Source organism: Esox lucius, chromosome 3 (genome assembly GCF_011004845.1).
Source record: "Esox lucius isolate fEsoLuc1 chromosome 3, fEsoLuc1.pri, whole genome shotgun sequence".
NCBI lineage: Eukaryota > Metazoa > Chordata > Actinopteri > Esociformes > Esocidae > Esox > Esox lucius.
Window position 1 is genome coordinate 17,862,051 of NC_047571.1, and position 23,611 is coordinate 17,885,661.

The 23,611-nt window shown below is 36.8% G+C and overlaps 1 protein-coding gene across 2 annotated transcripts in view; it reads right to left on the reverse strand.

Annotated features, from left to right (window-relative positions):
• Positions 1–811: 811 nt before the first annotated feature.
• The window catches only part of LOC105019874 (corticotropin-releasing factor receptor 2), a 34,499-nt gene continuing 11,699 nt past the window's right edge, over positions 812–23,611 (reverse strand). For both annotated transcript variants that reach the window (XM_010886389.3, XM_034289178.1), the window contains 10 exons: positions 18,553–18,638; positions 16,590–16,696; positions 16,199–16,316; positions 15,953–16,106; positions 10,016–10,076; positions 9,751–9,823; positions 9,566–9,651; positions 4,302–4,437; positions 3,849–3,890; positions 812–3,326 (listed from right to left, as the gene is read on the reverse strand). In XM_010886389.3, coding sequence (XP_010884691.1) covers positions 3,186–3,326; positions 3,849–3,890; positions 4,302–4,437; positions 9,566–9,651; positions 9,751–9,823; positions 10,016–10,076; positions 15,953–16,106; positions 16,199–16,316; positions 16,590–16,696; positions 18,553–18,638 — 1,004 coding nt within the window. In that variant the 3' untranslated portion in view covers positions 812–3,185. The remainder of the gene's footprint in view (positions 3,327–3,848; positions 3,891–4,301; positions 4,438–9,565; positions 9,652–9,750; positions 9,824–10,015; positions 10,077–15,952; positions 16,107–16,198; positions 16,317–16,589; positions 16,697–18,552; positions 18,639–23,611) is intronic.

A 23,611-nucleotide genomic window follows, 5' to 3' on the forward strand; every position in this document is an offset into this window, starting at 1 on the left:
TACATTTCTGCTACACATCCTAAATGGATCAGCTAATCACAACCAGAAAACAGCATCCAATGTACAGTCTTTCCACATAGTATTTACACTGATGAGCCAAAACATTATGACGAACTGCCTAATAAGCTGTTATTAGAACACCGACCCGCCAAGGCATGGACTCTACGAAGTTGTTCTCTGGTATCTGGCGCCAAGACAATAGCAGCAGATCCTTCAAGTCCTGTAAGTTGTGAAGTGGAGCCGCCGTGGATCGGACTTGTTGGTCCAGCACATCCCACAGTTGCTCTATCTGATTGAGCTCTGAAGAATTTGAAAGCCAGGGCAACACCTTGAACTCTACATCAAGTTCCTCAAACCATTGCTGAACAATGTGTGCAGTGTGGCAGGGCACATTATCCTGCTGAAAGAGGTCACTGCTATCAGGGAATACCGTTCCCAAGAAGGGGGGGTACCTGGTCTGCAACAGTGTTTAGGTAGGTTGACGATGACACAGGGATTCCCAGCAGAACATTGCCCAGAGCATCACACTCCCTCCACCGGCTTGTCGTCTTCCCACTGTGCATCCTTGTGCCATCACTCCTCCAGGTAAACGGCGCGCACGTGCACCGGAGTCCAAGTGATGTAAATGGAACGGGACTATAGGCAACATTCTTCCACTGCTCCAAGGCCCAGTTCCGACACTCGCGTGCCCATTGCAGGCTCTTTTGACGGTGGACAGGGGTCATCATGGACACTGACCGGTCTGCGGCTACGCAGTCCCATACGCAGCAGGGTGTGATACATTGTGTGTTGTGACACATTCCTCCTGTAACCATCAATAACATTTTCTGTGACTTGTGCTACAGTAGACCTTCTGTCAGTTCGGACCAGATGGGATAGATCCTTGGGTGCCCAACACCCTGTTGCCAGTTTGTGGTTTGTCCCTCCTCGGACCACTGCTGGTAGGTAACCAACACTGCTAACTGGGAGCACCCCACAAGACTTGTCATTTCAGCGATGCTCTGACCCAGTTGTCTGGCCATAACAATTTGGCCCTTGTCAAAGTTGGTCAGGCCTTTACTACTGCCCATTCCGTCTTATCTAACATGTTGACTACGGGAACTGATTTCCATCAAAATCTGACATGTGCCCTTGATAGGAGATGATCATTGTTATTCACTTCACCTGTGAGTGGTCATAATGTTTTGGTTCATCAGTGTGTAAGAGAGCTATTGCGCTTATTTGCACATACGGCATTAGTCACGTTTATGAAACTATAACTGACAAAACTGGTGCATTGTCAACCAGAAAATGTGACATAGAGCAATCAAGGGGTGCAAACTCTAATGGGCGACAGCTTCACAATTTATTTTACAATTATAATTTTTCACAGCAATTACAAAAATATGACAAATGTTCCTGACCGTCATAAATAAAACCTTTTTTTCCCAACCAAAAATTTGAGAAAATCTTTCAAAAAAATATAATTGACTTTTGTACAACATAAACGTGGTTGTAGTCACATTTCATTGCCAGTAAATTGTGAAAAGAAATGTCAATGAGCAAAAACTAAACTCTTAACAGCAACATTGACCATGCTTATTTAAACTCCTAAAGAACATATATAGTACAAATGTTGCTTTTAAGCATAAAAATGTATATACAATTCTTTAAACAAATGCCCCAGATCAGTGAGTTTACACTCATTGCCATCTTGTTACATCATTTTTACAATTCCACATAATTCCCAGGATGTAGGGATGCTACTGTTCTATCCCTTACAGCAGCTTACTGAAGCCTAAATAACTATGCTTAGTGTATGGAACTTATGTTAGTCTCCAGTAGGCCTGGAGGGAGAGGAAGAAAACACTATGTAAATCAGACCATTGGTCAGTCATTACTACAGAAGGGCTTTGCATGTTGTCTTGAGTAGCTAAACTGAGTTCTCATTCAACTGAATCTCTCTCTGACTCCTGGACCCAAAATCTGGGTATTGACACTGATTAAGTATAGCATATTGTCATTTGAAAACTGTGAAAAACCTTGAAAGGATTGAATACACTAAGTATACTGTGCCGTTAACAGAGACATTTGAATGATTTTCACCAAACAAAGCACAGAAATGGTCAGAACAGGCTACAATAACAAGCATTCCAAACCACACGTATACAATCAACTAGAATGCCAGGCTAAACACAGGATGATATCTGTCTGTCTTGCACCACTAGCCAAAGAGATGTATACAAGTAGTGTTTTTTGGACATTTATATCACAGACAGGATATGCTATTTAATGTAACTAGCTAATTGTTACCTAGTTGTTATCTAGTTACCCGCTAATGCTACAATGCATAATTTCCCCTGTGGAAGCAAGAGGGCTGGGTTAAATTAACTTTCCCATTTCTCTCACCTTGTGGGCTAGCTGTGGCATTATGTAGGCTGAAATAGGAGACAACAACATTAAAACAGTGCTTTAATTGTCCCGTGTTGTACCTAGCAGTATGCAGAAGTCGCCAAATCTCAGTTCTATGTCCATTATTTGCACAGGATAATGAATATTTTCAAAATTCAAACCCAAATTTTATGTATTATTATCCACATTACAGCAGTCTTAGTGTCATTTCTTTTTACAGAAATCAGAAATATTTATTGACATTATGTTAATCACAATAATTGCAGTGTTTGTTAGGAACTAATTTCAAAAAAATTTGTATGGAAATATATTAAAATATATACCAGGCAGTACATTTTGATAGTGCAAAAAGATTCGGTGCTAAAGACATACCAAGCACATCACTTCAAACCTGCACCCTCTCCATTTCCTTGAAGATTTATAAATAATTTAATCTCTCTCATTGCATCTCAAGCCACAGACACAGAATGCAGTTGTTTAACATTCCGTCCTAAATTATCCCTACCTTCAAATAGACATACAGGCCTATGGAGATAAATGCTGCTAGGTACAGATTAGGTTATCTTTTGATGCTGCGTTTTGTTTGCCTCATTGGAATACAACCTGGCATACTATGATACTGCTGTTTATGCATTGTTAGAAGGACTTGACAGATTTGGAGAGACAGCCTGGCCGGTCTATTTTGAATTGCCTTCCAAGTGTCGCTTTCCTGTAGAATATAGGCAATGTTTTTGAAATAGTGCCCAGAGAAAAAGGATGTTTCCAAAGGTGTCCTTTGACCATGGCAATCCAGATTAAACTGCTGTGGTCTGTTTAATACTGTGGAAGCTAATTCTGGTGGGTGAGGTGGGGATGGACATGGCACGTGCCACATGAACTCTCAGGGCATGATTGTCTTGCCAACGATGCAATCTTTTCCTGGCTGCTGAGCGCACCTGGAACATAGAAATTTAATAAATTATTAGGGCAGCCAGTCAATCCAAACATAAAAACTCTATGACACAAGTGGAACACATAATATATAGGCTGCAGGAAATCTCTTGAAATTAAAAGGTTAAAAATGTAATTAATTGTTAACAAAATATTTGTAGAAAACAGTACAGAATAATACATTTCAGTTATACAGTGAATGCCTCCAAGGTAGCCATGACAGATTCAGTTTGTCATTTTCTTTTCATGCAACAGCAGGAAGTAGAGATTTTTCACATTACCGAATGACCCAATTTATGGCACTAAATCCTAACTCCAACAATGTTGGAATAAATAGGGGGCAACATGGGGGAGTTCGTCTAGAAACATAAAGAGCATCTTCATTAATGTTTGTTCAAAAATAGCCTTCAGGATATTGATAGTGAGAAAGGTCAACAACTCTGGAGATAATATCTACTGCATCTCAGACCTTTTGATGGTGTTCCACACTGCAATGCATTTGTGTGAAAAGATCATTGTTGACTCACCTCACCATTTAGAAAGCAGTAGAATACTGATACAAAGAACCCCTGGAAAACAAGACATTGTTTAAACTATACAGTAGAACAGAATGTAACTTCAAATTTAGAATTTTGTTTCTTTGACAATTTACTCAAATAGGAACTTATGATGCTTCAAAATGTGATGTATTCGGTAGATATTCTATAGTGTATTAACTTGAAAATGTGATGTAAAACAAATTAAAATAATAAAATAAAAACAATGGTTTATACCAAGTGGTTGTAACATTTTGTAACCAACGTAGTCATTTTCACACTCCAAATACTGCATTTTACATTTAAACATAACAATAATAGAAGCACCAAATCAAGATGGAAAAGCATCTCGTTGCACCCCTGTAAAACATTCATAAAATAAACATCTATAGTGGTTTTGGGCAACGAGGGGCACAACTTAAATAAAATACACAAACATCTTACCTGAAATGATTGAAGAAATGAATTAAAATAAATAAAAACTATTTGCGAGATGTCATCCTCCCCGGGATTCACAAAAAATAGCATATAGGTGATTCCAAGTAGAGGCAATAACACTAATGTCGCTTTTACTGCTTTTCTGTGAAGGAGATTAACAGAACAACATGAGTAGTCCTTTTCATTTACAACAGTAAGTGGTTAATTAAAGTTGTTGTTTCAAAACTAAAAGGCATGCAGATATTTAATGGATATACATTGTTTTGAGTTATACTACATAATGACTTTCAGAGATAAAACTAGATAGAAATCTACCCTTTGCATGAAAGGTATTCCAAGAAAAGTAATAAAATAAGTGATAAAATAATCATTATCAAGAAATAATTATTATCGGTCGATCAATACCGATTATTAGAATATTAAAAAAAGACTGATTAATCAGCTGATTATGTTGACAATTATAATACTTCATGAACAATAATCCTTTAATGTTTCTTAATAAATAACATCACAAAAATCGATTGCACATATAGATAGTTGCCCAATTAATGACTAGTCATCAGGATTGGTGCAGAAGGTTAATACCCAGAAAGCACTAGGGTGTTCTATAAGGGTCCAGGAGGGGAAATGTCTGTACATTGTATGCCTATTTATTTTATGCATATTTATGAGTCTACAACAAACTAGTAAACCAACTGGGAAAATTTGTTTTTGGTTGTTGGAATATTCTCTGAACAATGTTCCCAAAAGGTTCTCATGGATGGTTTTCTACATGCTATTACAAATCTTTTAATTTGGTGGGTTGTTTGAACCTTAAGGGAATGTTCTGGGAATGTTCTCTAAAGTTAATATAGTGAAAAATTGTCTTGGAACATTCAGATAATGTTCTGGGATTGATCTCTGAAGGGTGTGAAAGCAATTTGTAACGCAAGTATTCTACAATAACCTGCTTTAGCTTGTACGTTACATTTTATACTGAACAACATTAAATAATTAATAGCAAATCCACTTAATCATCAATAATGAATGTCCAATGTTCTTCAGACTGCACAGTGTATTCCTTGATTATTATGCCAGAGTTAGAATAGGTGTCAGCTTAATCTTGGGTGCTCAGACTTGAGTCACAAAACAGAGCACAGCCCAGGCCATCACCTGATTGCCGGGCCTGGGCTGCTCTGTTTTAAGTAGGAAATTAACCTTGTGTGTAAGTCAGATGTTTGAAGACTTAGCTGGGATTTGAGATGTCCCCCTTTTAAATAATTACTTTCAAATAATCCACCATGACAAAGAGCTTGATGTAACTCAAGGGTAATTCAAATTGTTCCAGAAATATGACATGCAAGGCTATTGGACACTGTGCCACATCATCAGTTACTTTGCTCTGTTTAAAACATAAAATCACAGACAATAGTGTGTGTATATTTTGTGTTTGTCTGGCAGTGAGTTACCCTGGCAGTGGTTAAATGCTAACTGTTTTTCGTTGTACTGTACTTATACTGTTCAATGACAATAATGTTGAATCTAATCTTCCTGTCTGAAATAGGAATGTTCTGAGAATAGAAAGGATAGAAATTCCTAATGTGTGCGTGTGTTTGGCTATGTCTATTGGAGTGTCATGTAATGGTCCACACAAGTTGAGAACAAATAGAAGGGATTCATCCATGACAAAACCTCAGCTGGCCAATTTATCAAATTGTTTAGTAAAAGATTGAATGTTCAATCTTTCGCATTGGCGAAAGAAGATATTCATTTGCATTGGTGAAAGAATCCATTCATTATGAATGTTGAAATCAAATTAATGGCTTCTTTTCCCAATGCTTTTCAGTTCCCAATGTTCACCAAACAGAACTGTTCAAAAAGAGCCGCTGGTTCGTGAACAACCCATCACTACCACAGAAAAGAACAGTACTGATGGGCATTTCAAGGATTTTCGGTGGGCCGGCTCACGTGGCTCCATTCACCTGAAAGAGTCAATCATTTGGCTCTCGAACAGCTCACTGTTTAAAATGCTTACAATGTCCCCAGAAAATGGAAAAGTTTAAATGAGAAAATAGTGGATTATAATTATATACTGCATTGTGAAATGCACATTCACGTAGTTTACATCTAAGCTGTCCTAACTTTAATATTGCCTGCTATTTTTTTAAACTGATGCTATCAGACTGGATAAATGCACATTGAACACAGATACGCTCTTCCTATTATTGTTTCTGAAGTAAACATAATTATATTAATATTTTTGTTACTGATCTCCAAATAATAATTTTTGATCCAAAACAATTGACCCTACCAATTTGCCAATGCGGGCTGTGGTGAATGAGCAGACCAGCTCTTTATTTGGATCCCTAAATTGTATAAATATATATATAAATATAAAACATCTCCTCACTGCAAAAACAATAAAACACAATGAAATAGTGCATCATTCTGGTTGATACAAATGCATCATTCTGGTCGAGTGATGTTCAATGAAAAAGTTTTATTTTTAAGAGGTAATATGATAATTAGCTCAGGTAACATTCTATGTTTGAAGGTGAATTTCACAATCTTACATAAGGGTATTATTTCCAGGCTCCTATTCAACACACATTTTATGTAAACAGAGCCATGAGAGCCTGCTTAGCCAGAAGAATGCAAACTGGCTGCCAGTACTTTCTGATAACGTGCTGCATATTCATCTTGCCATCAATTTTCACAAGATTCCCTGTGCCTTTAGAGCTCACCCCCAAAACATCAGTGAGCCAACACCATGCTTCACATTGGGGATGGTATTGTGTTCACTATAGGCCTTGTTGACCCCTCTCCAAACACAGCGCTTATGGTTGTGACCATAAAGCTCTATTTTGGTCTCGTGACTCCAAATAACAGTGTGCCAGAAGCTGTGTGGCATGTCAAGGTCCTGTCGGGCATATTGTAACCAGGCTTTTATGTGGCATTGGCTCATTTTTGTTCAAGTATCGTGGCATTGTGCTTCTTGAAACAACCACACCGTATTTTTCCAGAGCAGCCTGTATTTCTCCTAAGGTTACCTGCGGGTTTTTCTTTGTATCTCAAATAATTCTTCCAGTAGTTTTGGCTGAAATCTTTCTTGGTCTACCTGACCTTGGCTTGGTATCAAGACATCCCCAAATTTTCCACTTCTTAATAAGTGATTGAACAGTACTGACTGGCATTTGCAAGGCTTTGGATATGTTTTTATATCCTTTTCCATCTTTATAAAATTCCATTACCTTGTTACGCAGGTTCTTTTCTGCTCCCCATGGCTCAGTATCTAGCTTGCTTAGTACATCCATGTGAGAGCTAACAACCTCATTGACTATTTATACACAGACACTAATTGCAATTAAAAAGCCACAGGAGTGGAAAATTCACCTTTAATTACCATTTTCACCTGTGCGTGTCACCTTGTGTGTCTGTAACAAGGCCAAACATTCAAGGGTATGTAAACTTTTGATCAGGGCCATTTGGGAGATTTCTGTTATCATTATGATTTAAAAAGGAGCCAAACAACTACAGGTGCTGATCATAAAATTAGAATATCATCAAAAAGTTCATTTATTTCAGTAATTCCATTCAAAAAGTGAAACTTGTATAATGTATACATTCATTCCACACAGACTGATATATTTCAAGTGTTTATTTCTTTTAATTTTGATGATTATAACTGACAACTAATGAAAAACCCAAACTCAGTATCTCAGAAAATTTGAATATTGTGAAAAGGTTCAATATTGAAGACATCTGGTGCCACACTCTAATCAGCTAATTAACCCAAAACACCTGTAAAGGCTTTTAAATGGTCTCTCAGTCTAGTTCTGTAGGCAACACAATCATTGGGAAGACAGCTAACTTGACAGCTGTCCAAAAGACGACCATTGACACCTTGCACAAGGAGGGTAAGACACAAAAGGTCATAGCTAAAGAGGCTGGCTGTTCACAGAGCTCTGTGTCCAAGCACATTAATAGAGAGGCGAAGGGAAGGAAAAGATGTGGTAGAAAAAAGTGTACAAGCAATAGGGATAACCGCACCCTGGGGAGGATTGTGAAACAAAACCCATTAAAAATGTGGGGGAGATTCACAAAGAGTGGACTGCAGCTGGAGTCAGGGCTTCAAGAACCACCATGCACAGACATATGCTAGACATGGGTTTCAGCTGTCATATTCCTTGTGTCAAGCCACTCTTGAACAAGACACAGCGTCAGAAGCGTCTCGCCTGGGCTAAAGACAAAAAGGACTGGACTGCTGCTGAGTTATGTTCTCTGATGAAAGTACATTTTGCCTTTCCTCTGGAAATCAAGGTCCCATAGTCTGGAGGAAGAGAGGAGGGGCACAGAATCCACGTTGCTTGAAGTCCAGTGTAAGGTTTTCACAGTCAGTGATGGTTTGGGGTGCCATGTCATCTGCTGGTGTTGGTCCACTGTGTATCATGAGGTCCAAGGTCAACGCAGCCGTCTACCAGGAAGTTTTAGAGCACTTCATGCTTCCTGGTGCTGACCAACTTTATGGAGATGCAGATTTCATTTTCCAACAGGACTTGGCACCTGCACACAATGCCAAAGCTACCAGTAGCTGGTTTAAGAACCATGGTATCCCTGTTCTTAATTGGCCAGCAAACTCTCCTGACCTTAACCCTATAGAAAATCTATGGGATATTGTGAAGAGGAAGATGCGATATGCCAGACCCAACAATGCAGAAGAGATGAAGGCCACTATCAGAGCAACCTGGGCTCTCATAAGACCTGAGCAGTGCCACAGACTGATCGACTCCATGACACGCCACATTGCTGCAGTAATTCAGGCAAAAGGAGCCCCAACTAAGTATTGAATGCTGTACATGCTCATACTTTTCAGTTGGCCAACATTTCTAAAAATCTTTTTTTTGTATTGGTCTTAAGTAATATTCTAATTTTCTGAGATATTGAATTTGGGATTTTCATTAGTTGTCAGTTATAATCATCCCACTTAAAAGAAATAGACATTTGAAATATATCAGTCTGTGTGTAATGAATGAATATAATATACTTTTTGAATGGAATTACTGAAATAAATAAACTTTTTGATGATATTCTAATTTTGTGACCAGCACCTGTATGTGATAATAAATGGCTTCACATGATCACTATCCTTAAAAAAAGACTTATGACTGCATGATCAGTCATAAGTCATCAGCCATTTCTTTTCATAATCAATGCCAAAATGTCACATTTTCTGCCAAGATATCCAAACTTATGAGCACAACTGTAACTACTTAATAAGAGTAGCAACTCACCTGTACTGTATAGTTTCTGATGTAGTAGATGCTCTTAACTTGGTCATAAGAATTCTTACTATGTTGAAGAGGAAAACGAAGTTTATCTAGCAGAGAATACAGATGGGGGAAAAACAACTAGTTGTTTTAGTAATAACAACCAAACTAAAAAGTATGCAGTGAGAGACAATTGTCTTGTTACCTACCAAGAGGACAAGGATGACTGGCCCTTGATAAATGTAGTCAATATACTTTCCTGGTTCTTTTCCAAACCAGCATCTGTTGACAAAAACATTTCAATTAAAGTCTTTTTGAAGTGTAGCATATTTACCATGAAACCATTTATATCAATGTTCCTCCATGATTTGCAAAAATACTGGAGCATTAACAAAAATATACAAAGTTATAGAGTAAATAGACTCAATAATGACAGGCAAAACCTTTAAATAAAACCTCTGTGTATGTACTTACTGTTCATTTTCATTATAAAGCTTCCCAATGGCCCAAGCTACAATTATAGGACATGGGATACCTGAAAGAAAGATAAACATTTGCATATTTACCAATACTGTATAAGTAATTACTAACTAAGGACGTGCCGATGTGTGGTGGACTTTAAGCTCCATTAAACAATGTACCATTCGACCACTGGATTAGTTCAGTTCTTCTGTTATATGTATTTTGCATATTTCATCAATAAATCGCAATTAATATGAATTTTAGAATGTGTTCATCAATATGCATTATGTTAAAGACATACTGTGTTCTATTGTAAACTATGGACAGTGCTTTTTCTTGGTTGGTCTATTAGACCAGGGTGTCATGGCCCATACATTTCTACCCTCAAATTAACACAACTGGCAGCATCTATTTGTTGCCCATGTAAATTTCAAAAGAAAGTGGATGGTCTCTGATCTCATAGTTCTACTACCGTGCTCTTGATCAAGATACCTAGTAGAATAACTGCTATGTTAGGGTACTGTATAGAACACATATCAGCCCCTTGTATCTTGAGAATTGCTGGGTTTGCAGGCATCTGAAAAGTACTTGTGAATAACTATCCTTATGTGTATTAATTTGATGCATCGGCAGTCAATGTGATTGTCCTTATTCTGGACTAGGCCCTTATCCAAGAGACTCAGAAGAGGATAAGGAGTCACAAGAGAGGCAAGAGAGAATACAATGGCAAATAAACAATCCATGGCTGCCATCAGTACTATTCACAAATGCCTAATTAATAACAAAGAAACTGGACAAGTTACGTTTAAGACTACTCAATTACTAATGTATTGTTCATCAACTGTTCATCAAACAGTGTTCATCAACTGTTGAGTTCTCATTTATATCCAACCACATATTGCTGATGGCCCTAAGACAACACTTAAACATCTGTATAGTCATAAGTGCACTAGAAAATGTACACCCAGAGGGGTGTTCCTCATGGCTGGTGATTTGAATGCAGGGATACTGAAATCCATTTTACATTGCCATTTTTGACAACTAGAGCCAACAAAGCACTGGATCACTTTTACCTTCACCACCCTCCATTTGGCAAATCTTCCCACAGTTATATTCTTCTGCTTCATGTTTACTAGCTGCCAGATTTGCTATATCCGTAACCTATAGGCAGTCACTGCTCAGGAACAATGTCCATTCTTGGTAAGAATATTTAACTAAGATAAATATATAACTTTACGTACATACTTAACGTTTTCTTAGGTGAATTTTACAAGGACCTTCACCTGCTTGCATTGATAAATCAGACAACAACTCTATTTTCCTCATAGGAATTTTTTAATCACAGATAAAAAAATAATATTGGAACTTGCCCTCTACTTTGGATACAAAATATATATTTTGATTTCCACTACGAAGAACAGCAAAATGAAATGTAGGTTTTAATGCTTCGAAGACTTTATGTGCAATCAGCAGCTGAACTACACCACAAGCCTACTATAAAGGATGAAAGACAAAGGCCATATAGGTCTGAATGTGCAATCTACCCATCTTGAATTACTGCAACAGCCCCCCACAGACCTTTGATATCTCAGAATCTTCAATAAGCTGAAGGTCAGAGTTGCTGTGGAAAACAAATCTAGTTGCTTACAAAAAAAACACGCTACCATGTCCGACAAGCCATCAAACAGGCAGGGTTTCAAGATCAAAACCAATTACCCTGGCTCTTACACTCGTTGGATGTGGCAGGGCTTGCAAACTATCAAAGACTACAAAGTCAGACCCAATTGGGAGCTGCCGAGGGACGCAAGCCAACCAGTGGAGCTCAATATCATCAATGTTCATATTGAGGCAAGTATAACCAAACCATTCTTGTACCCACCTAAAAACTGATAATATTGGATTTTTTCCCTACAGATCAACACAACCCACTCCCCATTTTCAAACTACTCCCCATTATTTCCGAATATGCTTGCATGTCTTCAAAATCCAGTTTATTTACATTTTTGTTATTAAGCTGATGCTTTTAGACAGACATTCACTGACATACAGTGAATGTGTACATTTCAAGAAACTGGAACAACCAAATGACTTAGTAGTAGTCAGTACACTACTCAATTAATGAATTTTGTCAGAAGAGGACAATACAATATATTTAGTTTTACATATATTGTAAAAATACATATCTTTTTACAATATATGTCAAAATATATTGAAAATATGTATAAGAAATATTATATTGTATTTGTATTGTATTGTATTTTTCCAAAAACAATAATATTTCTCAGTTTCACCATTTGATATGTTGTCTTTGTACTATTTTCAGTAAATTATTTGCACATCATTGCATTGTTTATATTTGTAGTATACACAGCATTTTTGGAAACAGGGTTGTAAAAGCAAATTCAAATGTCTGGTGAAATTGATCAAAGTAGTGGGAGTTGTCCATTCAGACTTAAATGCAGCCATTGATACAGTATTGTGGACCAGAATCTGTTATTTGAAAAACATTTGTGTTTCAGTTTAAACTCTCAGCCATATTGTGGATCAAAAGATATTCAAAGCTATTAATCTAATAAATCACAAAAAGTATTTTTTAATTACAACTAAATAATTCCATCTTGGGTCTCTGCCAGATAAAACCCTGTAAGAATGTGCATCTGTTTCCTCCAGCTGTGTCCCTCACCAAGTTCTCTTGCAGCCATCTCTTTGAATCGACTAACACATTGCGTTTTATCCAGATGTGACTCTCAGCCCCTTCAGCAATTCTTCTGAATAATCTAACAAAATGATTTTCCCTTAGCTACGATTCTCACAATGTTCCCATACTGCAATCACTTCAGCTTTCATAATCAGGTCTCAACTCAAGTCTTCAAATTAGTATTTCCTTACAAAACCATTGTGTGTATACTCACAAATTTAATCCACAGAGTTTATGCCCCTACTCATGTGATTGCAACAATTCTGTTAATTGGTGGTAGAGACAGTTTGCTGTGAGGTTCTTTTAGTGTTGGGTTTTCTGTAAACAAGGCATTTTAAAACACTGTCTGTTTGTGTTCAAGCACGTAATATTTAATTTAAACTACATCATCAGTAATCTGTCTAGTTTACTGATGCACACAACAGAAGGTTGTTTCCACTGCTCTTGACTCTGTAAACTGCTTCTCTAGTTGATGGTTCCACATACAGCAGGGCAAGAGTAATAAAAGTGTAACCACCATACAACTTCCAACCTAACTTCGCAGTGACCTGCTGCCGCTGACCATCAGGTAGTGAGTAGTGAGGAATGCTGCTAATGAATGAGCTATTGGGATGAAGAGGGTCAGAGGAGTGTGTCCACAGATCCAGCAATTTGAAGCAGACCGACAGAGATAGATGGGCATTTAACAGGATAGTTGCTCAATGTTCCAAAAGCACAGCCTCAAAAATGACCACAGAATTGAATCAGCACCTTTGTGACTCAGTCTCAACAAAAACTATTGGTTGTGAGCTTCACAAACCTGGAATTTATGGCTGGGCTGCCATTCAGAAAATGCTAGTATCCAAAGCCAACCCATAAAGATGTATAACTTGGTGCAAGGACTAAAAAACCCAGACCCCTGAGCATTGAAAAAAACACTATGGTTTGATGTCTGATCTTTCAACCTATTTCCTACATACAGGCAAGTTTACATTTAGAGAAAGCCAAAAAATGTCTTCAGCCCACAATGTCTGCTGCCAACTGTTAAACATGTTATAGACAACCATCTTGTGGGCTTGATTGCATCCGATGATTGCTCTTCACGGTCATATAACAGCCATGGCATATAAGACAATTTCACATAAACATCAGAAGCTATGATATCAGAACCTAAGCTAAAACGGGGGCCCATAAAATTTGTATTTCCCCCTTTATGGAAAGATCATACATCATCTCCTGTCAAAGAAGAATTTAGATACTTTCAAGCTCAGTAATGTAATGAGCCAGTCGCTGTTGTGCTATGGATGAACAGGTAACATATACTACATGCCAAAATGGCTAAGATTAATTTGTGGGGTGAATTGAAAAGTTTGCAGTAGATAAAAATGTATTGCAGATCTGTAGAGCAGATTTTAGATAGTATAGTGACAACAGTGAATGTATTGCATTGCTCTGGGACCTGAATAGCATGAGAGAGGGAAAGAAATGTACAGAGTTGGAATTCTGACGTAAACCAGAATCCTGGGATTGAGGGTCTTCCATTTTTTATGGTAATTCTTCTGTTTGTTGATCAATGTCTGTCCCTTTCTCCTCTCTTTAAATAGATTTTTTTTTACCCCGAAAACACTCACCCACTTGTGCTGTGTATTGGGTAAACCTTTGGCTTTTGTTTTTTTTAAGTTGAATTAAATATATTTTAACAACATCAAGTGTGACTTTGTACCATCTTAAATGACTGACCATGATCTAAACGTCATTGATCTGGCAGTTTTTGAAGCAGGGAAATGACCCAATCATTGTGTCAGACGTTTGGCAAAATGTGTGCCAAAATAAAAAACGTGTATGTATTAAGGATGTTTGGAACTGGGAAAATAACTAAAAGTAAAGTATATCCATCAACAATGTATTATGTTGCTTTCCCTTAGGAAAAGGATCGGGGGAAGAGTGCACCTCCTGCTATGGCGAGAACACAGTTTCACAGTCTTTATGTTTCATTTCAAAAATATTGATGAACACAAATTGTCCACAAACATGTTGTCCCTACAGGGAGAAGTATAACTGGAGAATGACATTACTCAGTGTTTCCCAACCTTTTACATTTACTGTACAGTTCCACTATGAACTTTACCCAGTCTGTCCCTGAAGTACCACCTTACGTTTATTTAACTTGTAACACTATGGTCTCTCAAGAATCTGCTGGTTGGCAATCATTGCTCTATGATAATAAGTAAATCTCAGTGCTAACCGACAATCCTTTGTACAATCAAGAACATAGGTTACTGGAGAGGAACCTTGCTCTTGTTAACATCCCAGAACTGCCAATACTCTCAGGTGGGACAGACAAAGTCCAGAGGATAATTAATGAATTTTCTCCAGTAGTGAAGTTTAAAAGCAATGCTTTGTACCTAGGTTAAATTACTAGGGCTCAACTGACAGTCTTGACTAAAATACTTTATTGAGAGAAGGCTATGCTTGTTTGTTTAATAAAATAGAACAAGGTGGGAAAAACATGAATTTTCTGTTTATTTATTTAATTTGCTGTATTAATTACGTGAACTTATCCAGACACCCAAAGAAAATCAGCTCTGGAATTCGCAACTACCACCTATTATGTGTTCATTGGTCACCCTAATAAACTCCCATCAACAGGTAGAGGTACAAATAAATCCGTAAGGCATCTACCTGAGTCCTTTGTCAAAGGTTGATATACATACAGTATCTCACAAAAGTGAGTACATCCCTCACATTTTTGTAAACATTTGATTATATCTGAAGAAATGACACTTTGCTACAATGTAAAGTAGTGAGTGTACAGCTTGTATAACAGTGTAAATTCGCTGTCCTCTCAAAATAACACAACACACAGCCATTAATATCTAAACCGCTGGCAACAAAAGTTAGTATACCCCTAAGTGAAAATGTCCAAATTGGGCCCAATTAGCCACTTATCTCCCTGGTGTCATGTGACTCATTAGTGTTGCAAGGTCTCAGGTGTGAATGGGGAGCAGGTGTGTTAAATTTGGTGTTATTGCTCTAACACTCCCTCATACCGGTCACTGGATGTGTGTTGAGTTATTTTGAGGGGACAGCAAATTTACACTGTTATACAAGCTGTACACTCATTACAAAGTGTAATTTCTTCAGTGTTGTCACATGAAAAGATAGAATCAAATATTTGAAAAAATGTGAGGGGTGTACTCACTTTTGTGAGATACTGTAGATATACCACTGAAGCTTGTGCTAATGCAGGATAAAAAGTAGAATTAACTTACACCAGCCAATGAATAAGAAGACCCATTTTTTTAGCTTGTCTGTTGAATAAGTCATCACAATGGCTGTATGAAGGTAGCATCCTTCAACAAACATCCAGAAAAAATTGGTCACCACAAAGTAGTTATATATTGTTGTTATAAGTCGACACCAAGGCTGTAGAAAGAATGAAAAAAGTATGTTATTAGTAAAAGTAGGTTAACAGTAAAGTCAATGTTTGGATAAATAATAACAGTAACTGATGTTACCTCATTGCTCTCATGAACATTGTGGTCAATTAACTGAAGTAGGAACCACATTACATTCCTTAAAATGAAGGTTGTAATCAAGTTCCAATGGATTATGTTTCGAAGGCATCTTATGCTCCTAGAGATAGAAGTAATGAAAGCAATATTTTACACTACTAGAGTGATGATAATCTAATAAAAAGCAACAATAAATGTACTTAATCTGGATATGATTAGTAAAGGTTTTGAGATTTCATGCTAGTGTTTTTTAAGATGAGAGGCATCTCTTCTCTTGACATTTATTGAGTTAATGAGAGGGCAGTCCTGCAGATTGAATAAATTCCACTCATTATTTTGTAAAGGTTTGTATGTATTGTAGATACATTTAGAAGGGTGCTTTTTCTGTACTTGCCTTAAGCATAGGAAAAGAATGAAGGCTACAACAAGAGCTCCCACAGAAATACAATGGCCTAGGTAGTTGATGATCAGAGCAATCTTATAATGCAATGGGTATTTCCTCTGTGGAGAAGACATCACAAAATCAACTTCAAAATTGTGAAAGACAGGAAAGTATGAATAGAATATAGAGAATATGTATAGTATATAATATTATATATTATTATAATATAGTACCCACCTTACGAATAAATTAAAGTACAGAAATGGGGAACACTGATTATAAATTACATTCTGCAGTTTCGATAAGTCTAAATAAGTAAGCATAAACAAACATTCAAAAAGGTAGGGATATATTTGGTTTTGAGTGTTTGAAAATCCTTTCTGCATAAATCAGAGCTTGAGGAAATCTAAGGCTTTTGAAATGTAAAGACATAGTAGTAGCTGTGTCATTGAAATAAAAAATAGCACTGCAGAAACACACACTGTTAAATTAGAGCAGCTCACCTCAAAACTACTATAGCGTAGTGACAGCAAGAATGTAAACTGATATCTCATTAACTGATATGGTATTTGGATGATGATACATAGAAAGGTATATTTTTGTAAGGATTGAATGATTTTACTTACAGAATGTCTGGTTTTAATGTCCTTGCAATTCCTATCTTGCCGTGTGGCAGTTTTAAAGGTTTCTTTAATTCAAAATTTTCAGCTATAGAAAACTGGTTGTTTGGATCCTCGATGCTGAACTGGCATTGGCCATCATAGAAACTCAGACACACCTATGCTTGCTTATTATAGTTTAATCTGAAAAAAAAACATTATGCTTCCATCAGAATTTTGTCATGTTCATGTTGCTGTCCGAATCATCCATTGTGTTAACACGCGTACGTTATACCCTTCGTTTATTGATTTACATGACGATTGGGAAAGCGGGTTAATTTGAGTCTTGCTGTTTGCCTTAACTCAGAAGATTAGTTTTGTTTCTGATGGAAGATGAGACCATTTATTTTTGAGACTGGTAAAATCCCACATCACCATTGTTATTATCACATGGACGCATGGATACATTCAAGTACATGCAAAACATTTAGTTCCAGTTCATTGTATAATGGGGCTGGGACAGAGCGGAAACAGGACAGAATAATTATGTTCAGTGATGATGACCAATTCACATTTTCAACATGGTAGAAGTAAATAACATATTTTTCAGTGTTTGTTGTAAGAAAAATACAGTAAGAAATTCTCAGACGCTGTACATAAACTAATGTTGAATTTAATTCTATACTTGATAGGATTTGAAACCTGTGAGTGAAGCTTACTTCATAATTTAGAAGCTTAAGTGAAAGAAATCTCAACAACTAGGAAGGTGCCCTAATTAGAGCAATGCGAGTCTGACATATCTTGTTTGCAGAACGGCTGCTTTTAAGTAAAAAATAAAATTTGACAAAGCAAAGCCCAGTTTGGTTGATCTGTGCAACATAAAAAAAAATCTCACATGTTAACAACAGAAGTAATTCAAGATATGGAGTCCTAAGACAGAGCCTATTTCCCAAGTCTAAAACATTCATATTCATGGAACAGTTATCATAACAATATTTTCAATGACAACGCAGGTGGAAATAGGCAAAGAATTTGAGCAAAATAATTGGTAGCAAAAAAGAAACAAGCAGTAGTACATAATGTATACACAATCATGGTACAAGCCTGCAAGATGAAATACGTTTTTTATAGTTTTTATCATAATACCTATTTGTCATTTTGTTTGTTTTGTGTTCATTTAAGATTTTTACAGCAACTGACTACAGCCTACAAATTTGTGACATTCCTTCATGATAATACAACAGCATGAACAGGGTGTGCAACAAAGACAATAAAAATATAGATTTTAACATTATCTCTATCAGGTTACTTGCAATAAGTTTAATGAAAGGAGAAAGGGGTGGGGTTCAATCTGCATAGCCAATATTCATACCAACCTTTTCCTCCAAAATGGGTTCACAACTGGAGTAGTTGCTCTTGTCAGCCCAAGTTCCATTATCCATACATTGTCTGTATGCACTCCCTGCAAAACAAGGAAAAAGGAAGTGTAAGTAGTATGCAGTATGGGCAGCAATTCATGCACAAGAGCATTCAAAAGAGTTAACAGAAAGACACTCATAGCTGGATGTTTCAATAGGCCAAAGATCAAATGCATGAACTTAGTGTTGCCATCAGTGATCAGTTTAATATTACACAATAATCATATATGTGCTAATAAAAGTACTAATAAGATAGGTGCATATTTCTGTCTTATTTCTTGCTCTCCATGTGGCACCCTTAGACAACCCTGAAGTAATTAGGGATAACTGCTCTGCACATGGACAGAACAGATTTTTAGGGCTCGGGAATACAATCTAGAAACCTTTTGGTTACTGGTCAAACAACATTAGGATCTCAATGCAACAACTGGGCAGAATATAAACTGGATAGAATCTTGTTTTTTTAATGATTATCAGCCAATATATCTATGTAATCAAATCTTTCTCTCTCTCTCTCTGTATATATATATATATATATATATATATATATATATATATAGAGAGAGAGAGAGAGAGAGAGAGGGAGGTAGAGCAAGAGGGAGGTAGAGAGAGAGAGAGAGAGACTCATGATACTATAAATGACCACACAGCTGTAGAGAAGTTCATACATTCAATAGATTTCCCTGCTTTTAAGGAGTTGGCTAGTATCTAGCCATTGCCTTAAGCAAAAAATATGCTATTTTTAGCTTCCTTCAGACTGTATGCAGAGACATAAAATTGGTCTTAATGAGTTCAGCTCCAAAAATCCTAAGGTATCCTTTAATTTTAAACAGACAGTGAAGTAACAATAATTTATGGTAGCATGTAAGTTCATAAAAGCTATAAAACAATGTTGCATATCAGGGTGTGTTAGATACTTCACTCCCCTAGTAGTAGTTATTAACAGTAACACAATAATTTTGGTTGTGTTTCAGCATAAGCATAAGCAACTGTTAATGTAAATGAGCTTTCTGATATGCATTCCTGTGATTTACTTATTTATTGACTAAGTGTAAGATTAAGTCAACAGTAGTAACACATCAATTGGAAGCAGTAAAATACTCTAAGTGTTAACAATTGTTGTGTCACTACTTAATAGTGACAATAATCTTTCACTGAGCTCTCTCCTGTGAGCTGAGACAATAATGCTACTTTGCTGCTCAGTTTACCAGCTTGATAAAAAAAATGCTGCCTCTAGGATTAAAAAGCATTAATCCATGCAATAGGGATTTGCAAAGCCTCTTAGCCCTTCACTTACTATATTTGCATATATTTTAAAACCTCAAACACATTTTCTACATTTAATAGAAGTTTATATTATTATAGTGTATATTATTCTAGAAGATAACTTGAGAATTCATGAATTTAGAATTTTGTCAATATTATACTTTTAATACTTTGCATTTTGTTGAGTCAATTTATTGAGAAATCAAATAGTTTCTAATGAATCGATAATGCATCATAGTTGCACTTGTAAACTGACACATTGGGCTAGTGTATTATTGACTCTCTTTGGAACAAATTATCTTGATGATGTAACTAATATAGCGGAACGGAAATTGATTTAAAAAGATTGGTGTCAGGACCACTGATCTGTCAATGAAAAATTATGGGCAGATGATAGATTGAAAGAACAGGTCTAGATGAATGACTGTCAGGGTGAAGTTTACATCAGGTCTAGTAATAGAATATGGTTTATTACCTTTCAACACATTAGCAATTATTAAGACAAGATTGACAACATTTCATTATAAATACAGGTAAAGTACAGTACACATGTTATGTGAAGTCGTTCACCAGAGGAAGCATTGTGAGCATCATTGTAAGTACATTATATCTCCGACAGTGCCTTAGGATTCCTCCTTCTCCGAAACCGGAACACTCCAGAGTTGATTAAGTATATCCAAAGTTATTCGGTAGCTTCCTTTGAATACTCATACTATAACTGCTTTCACAGCAAAACAGGCCTGCGCTTACAGGAGGAGAAGGTTTTCCCAGATACTAAGTAGTTCTCTGTTTATCTCATATTGTCTTTTAAGCATACTGTTGAAGTAAAAAAAAAGAAAAGAGGAGCAGGTTCAGAGGCTTGTGCCAATGAGCCACTCCACTGAGCCAGTAGTAGTCTGAAGCACTGGTGCAGGCAAACATTATAGATTTCTGACTACCCATCTGTACATGGCGCATGATGAAGCTACTTTGTTCAGATATCTGTATTCTTTTTCAAACCATAGTAGGGACTGTTTCAGTGATTACATTGTGCTTGGATAAGGGGAAACCATGTCTATGTTGTGTATAGTGTTGGTTGAGGTTAGGACTGAATAGACTTCCGCACATTAAGCAGACTATAGAAAGCAATTACCCTTTAACTATATTAAATACCCTTTAAATCGCCGTTTATCAAAAACTATTCCAGAACATTAAGATTCCCCCAAAAAAGAACAAACATTAATGACCAAAAAGAAAAATGGTTGTAAAACAATTATATTATATTAGAAAAAATGCTGATAAAAACAAATACAAATTCCTTGTGTTGGCCAAAATGTAATTGAAATCTTGTGATATGGCTACAAGAAACTTAATAAAGAAATGAGAAGAAACTGGGCTTAGGAGTCTTTGTCTGACGAACAAAGAGACATACAGAGAGCCAGTGAAGTGATTTTTCAGTGTCTGGCATAGTCATCTGGCACCAAAGTACAGACCACAATGAGTATTAGAATAAATACCCATCTTTGAATAATTGATATAAACTTTAATGCACAATCCATTTTGAACACTGCTATACAACAAATAATCATACCAACTTCTTTTTTTTGCTACATTATATAATCAGTTTTCCAACCTATTTGGCAATGCTTTTTGTGAAAAAGGGACTAGTTCAGCTACTTTTGAAGCTGTCTTTGGGTGAGTTTTGTCATTTTGTTTCTGTGGTTTTAGCAGCATTTCCCACACAATTCTTTAGCAAACAAGAGTGACAGAAGCTGTCTGTTCAACAGAAGACACAGTACCAGTGGCAGACAAGCAAAGAGGGATTTGGTGTGCAACGGGAATGGAGGCAAAACACTATGTAGGAAAATTGGTGCTGTAATGTTGTCACGGCAACAGCAAAATGTAATCTTTAAAAAAATCTAAGACTTAATATCTGCCCCAGTGAAAATGTTTTGGCAATACTGATTTACAATATGATGGTTCCTTCCTCCAAAAGAACATAGAAACAGTGAGTGTTTGGTATTCAGTGTTTACTGAAGTACAGTGAGTCGGATGCTGATTAGACATCCAGTGCCTTGAGGCAGATTGTGAGGGAGATTGTGAGGCTAGTGAAGCGTTACAGCACACCCTGACCCGAATGTATACTACTCACTGACAGGAGGAGCAGGAGAGAGGAGTGTAATTGTTTTGAGAACTATCACACATAGTGTCAAATTATAGTAACTAATTTGCTCATGCGGCACAATGTTAAACAGCTACCCAAGTGAGATATGCCTCCCGCTGGGCACACCAAGTCATTTCAACATGGATCATTGAGTAATACCCTCAGTGCCAGTTCATTAGGCATTGTATAAGACTCCTTTGCCCTCAGAACAACCAGAAATCTTTGGGCATGAAAAGGTTTCGGAAATATTCAACTGCGAAAATTTTAATTCAAATCTTTCGTAATTTTGCTGTTGAGTTGGTAGACTATGATTCAAGATATTATCCAGAGATGTCTTCTAGTATGTACAAATGTGTTTCAACATTTTGGTGTAAGAATATGAGTCCATAATAATGATAGAAGAGACCATATGATAGAACAGACCATGTCATATGGTAGCCAAGTGACTATATGTACAAAGAGAATAGGTGGGGACCTAAGACAGGGCCATGGGGAACACCATTAGCATGAGCCCGCAGGGCAGACATTGAACCTATCCACTTCACCTACCCATTGAATTTCAACCCGAAGATGCTCTATTGCTACCCTGTGTTCGAAAATGCTGTTCAACATACAATTGTACAGTGTTTAGCCTTTTTGTAGCTTGCCTGTTAATTTCCTCGATTGTTGCCGTTCTCCATAAAGCTTTCTCATCATCATTCCTAAACTGCAGACTGGATGTTCTTATTTGTGGCACCCAGGTAAGAAAGTAAGTCACAACTGTTCCGTATGGTGATCATTATGCTCTACTGATAAAACGTCCATCACAATAATTAAAATAAAATGCCAAGAATCCTATATGCAACTATACCCTTATTTAACGTTATTGCATATCAGCTGCAACAAGCAATACTGCGGAGGATAGGTAATATAGCTATTAAGGGTGATACAATTCCTGACAAGGCGGAGTAAAAAATCTGTCATTCTATCCCTTAGGCAGTTAACCCTACTTACTTGCATGGTTTAACATAATTAAATAAGTGAGCCAGTTTTAGTGGCAGCCACACCAAAACCTAATACAGAATTTTTGTGGCTTTGAAAATTCAAATGATCAAAGTGCTAATTGTAAGACCTCTTTTACTGCTGACAAATATGTAAAGCTAAGTGTAATTGAGATTCAAAGTAACAGTCTTTTTTCATTGTTGTTTGACTGGCATATTATCAAACACTGAAAGATTTACAATGACGTGCTCTTGCTGCCTACAATGAAATCACAAAGTTAACTTGAAATGTTAGATTCGTTATTATAATTTTTTTTCACTGAAAAGGGTTCTAAGATTTTGATTTGTTCAGTTATATTTATGTCTTTTATAGAGTAAACAAATAGGGCAAACTCAGTAAAAACAATTCTCAGTAAGGTATTTTAAATGTCTGGCAGGCTGGCATTTCATCTGTGCAGTTGACCTGGAGGAACTGAATGGCCATGCAAGCGCCCAGTTTAAAGGGGAACATTGGCGACAACCCATTCTATGAAATGTTAGCTATATCTGTGATGTAATCTACTTTATTGGCAACACATTTCTGTAGTATTGGTATTCAGTATTGGTTAAACTTTATTTTAAGAGTCAA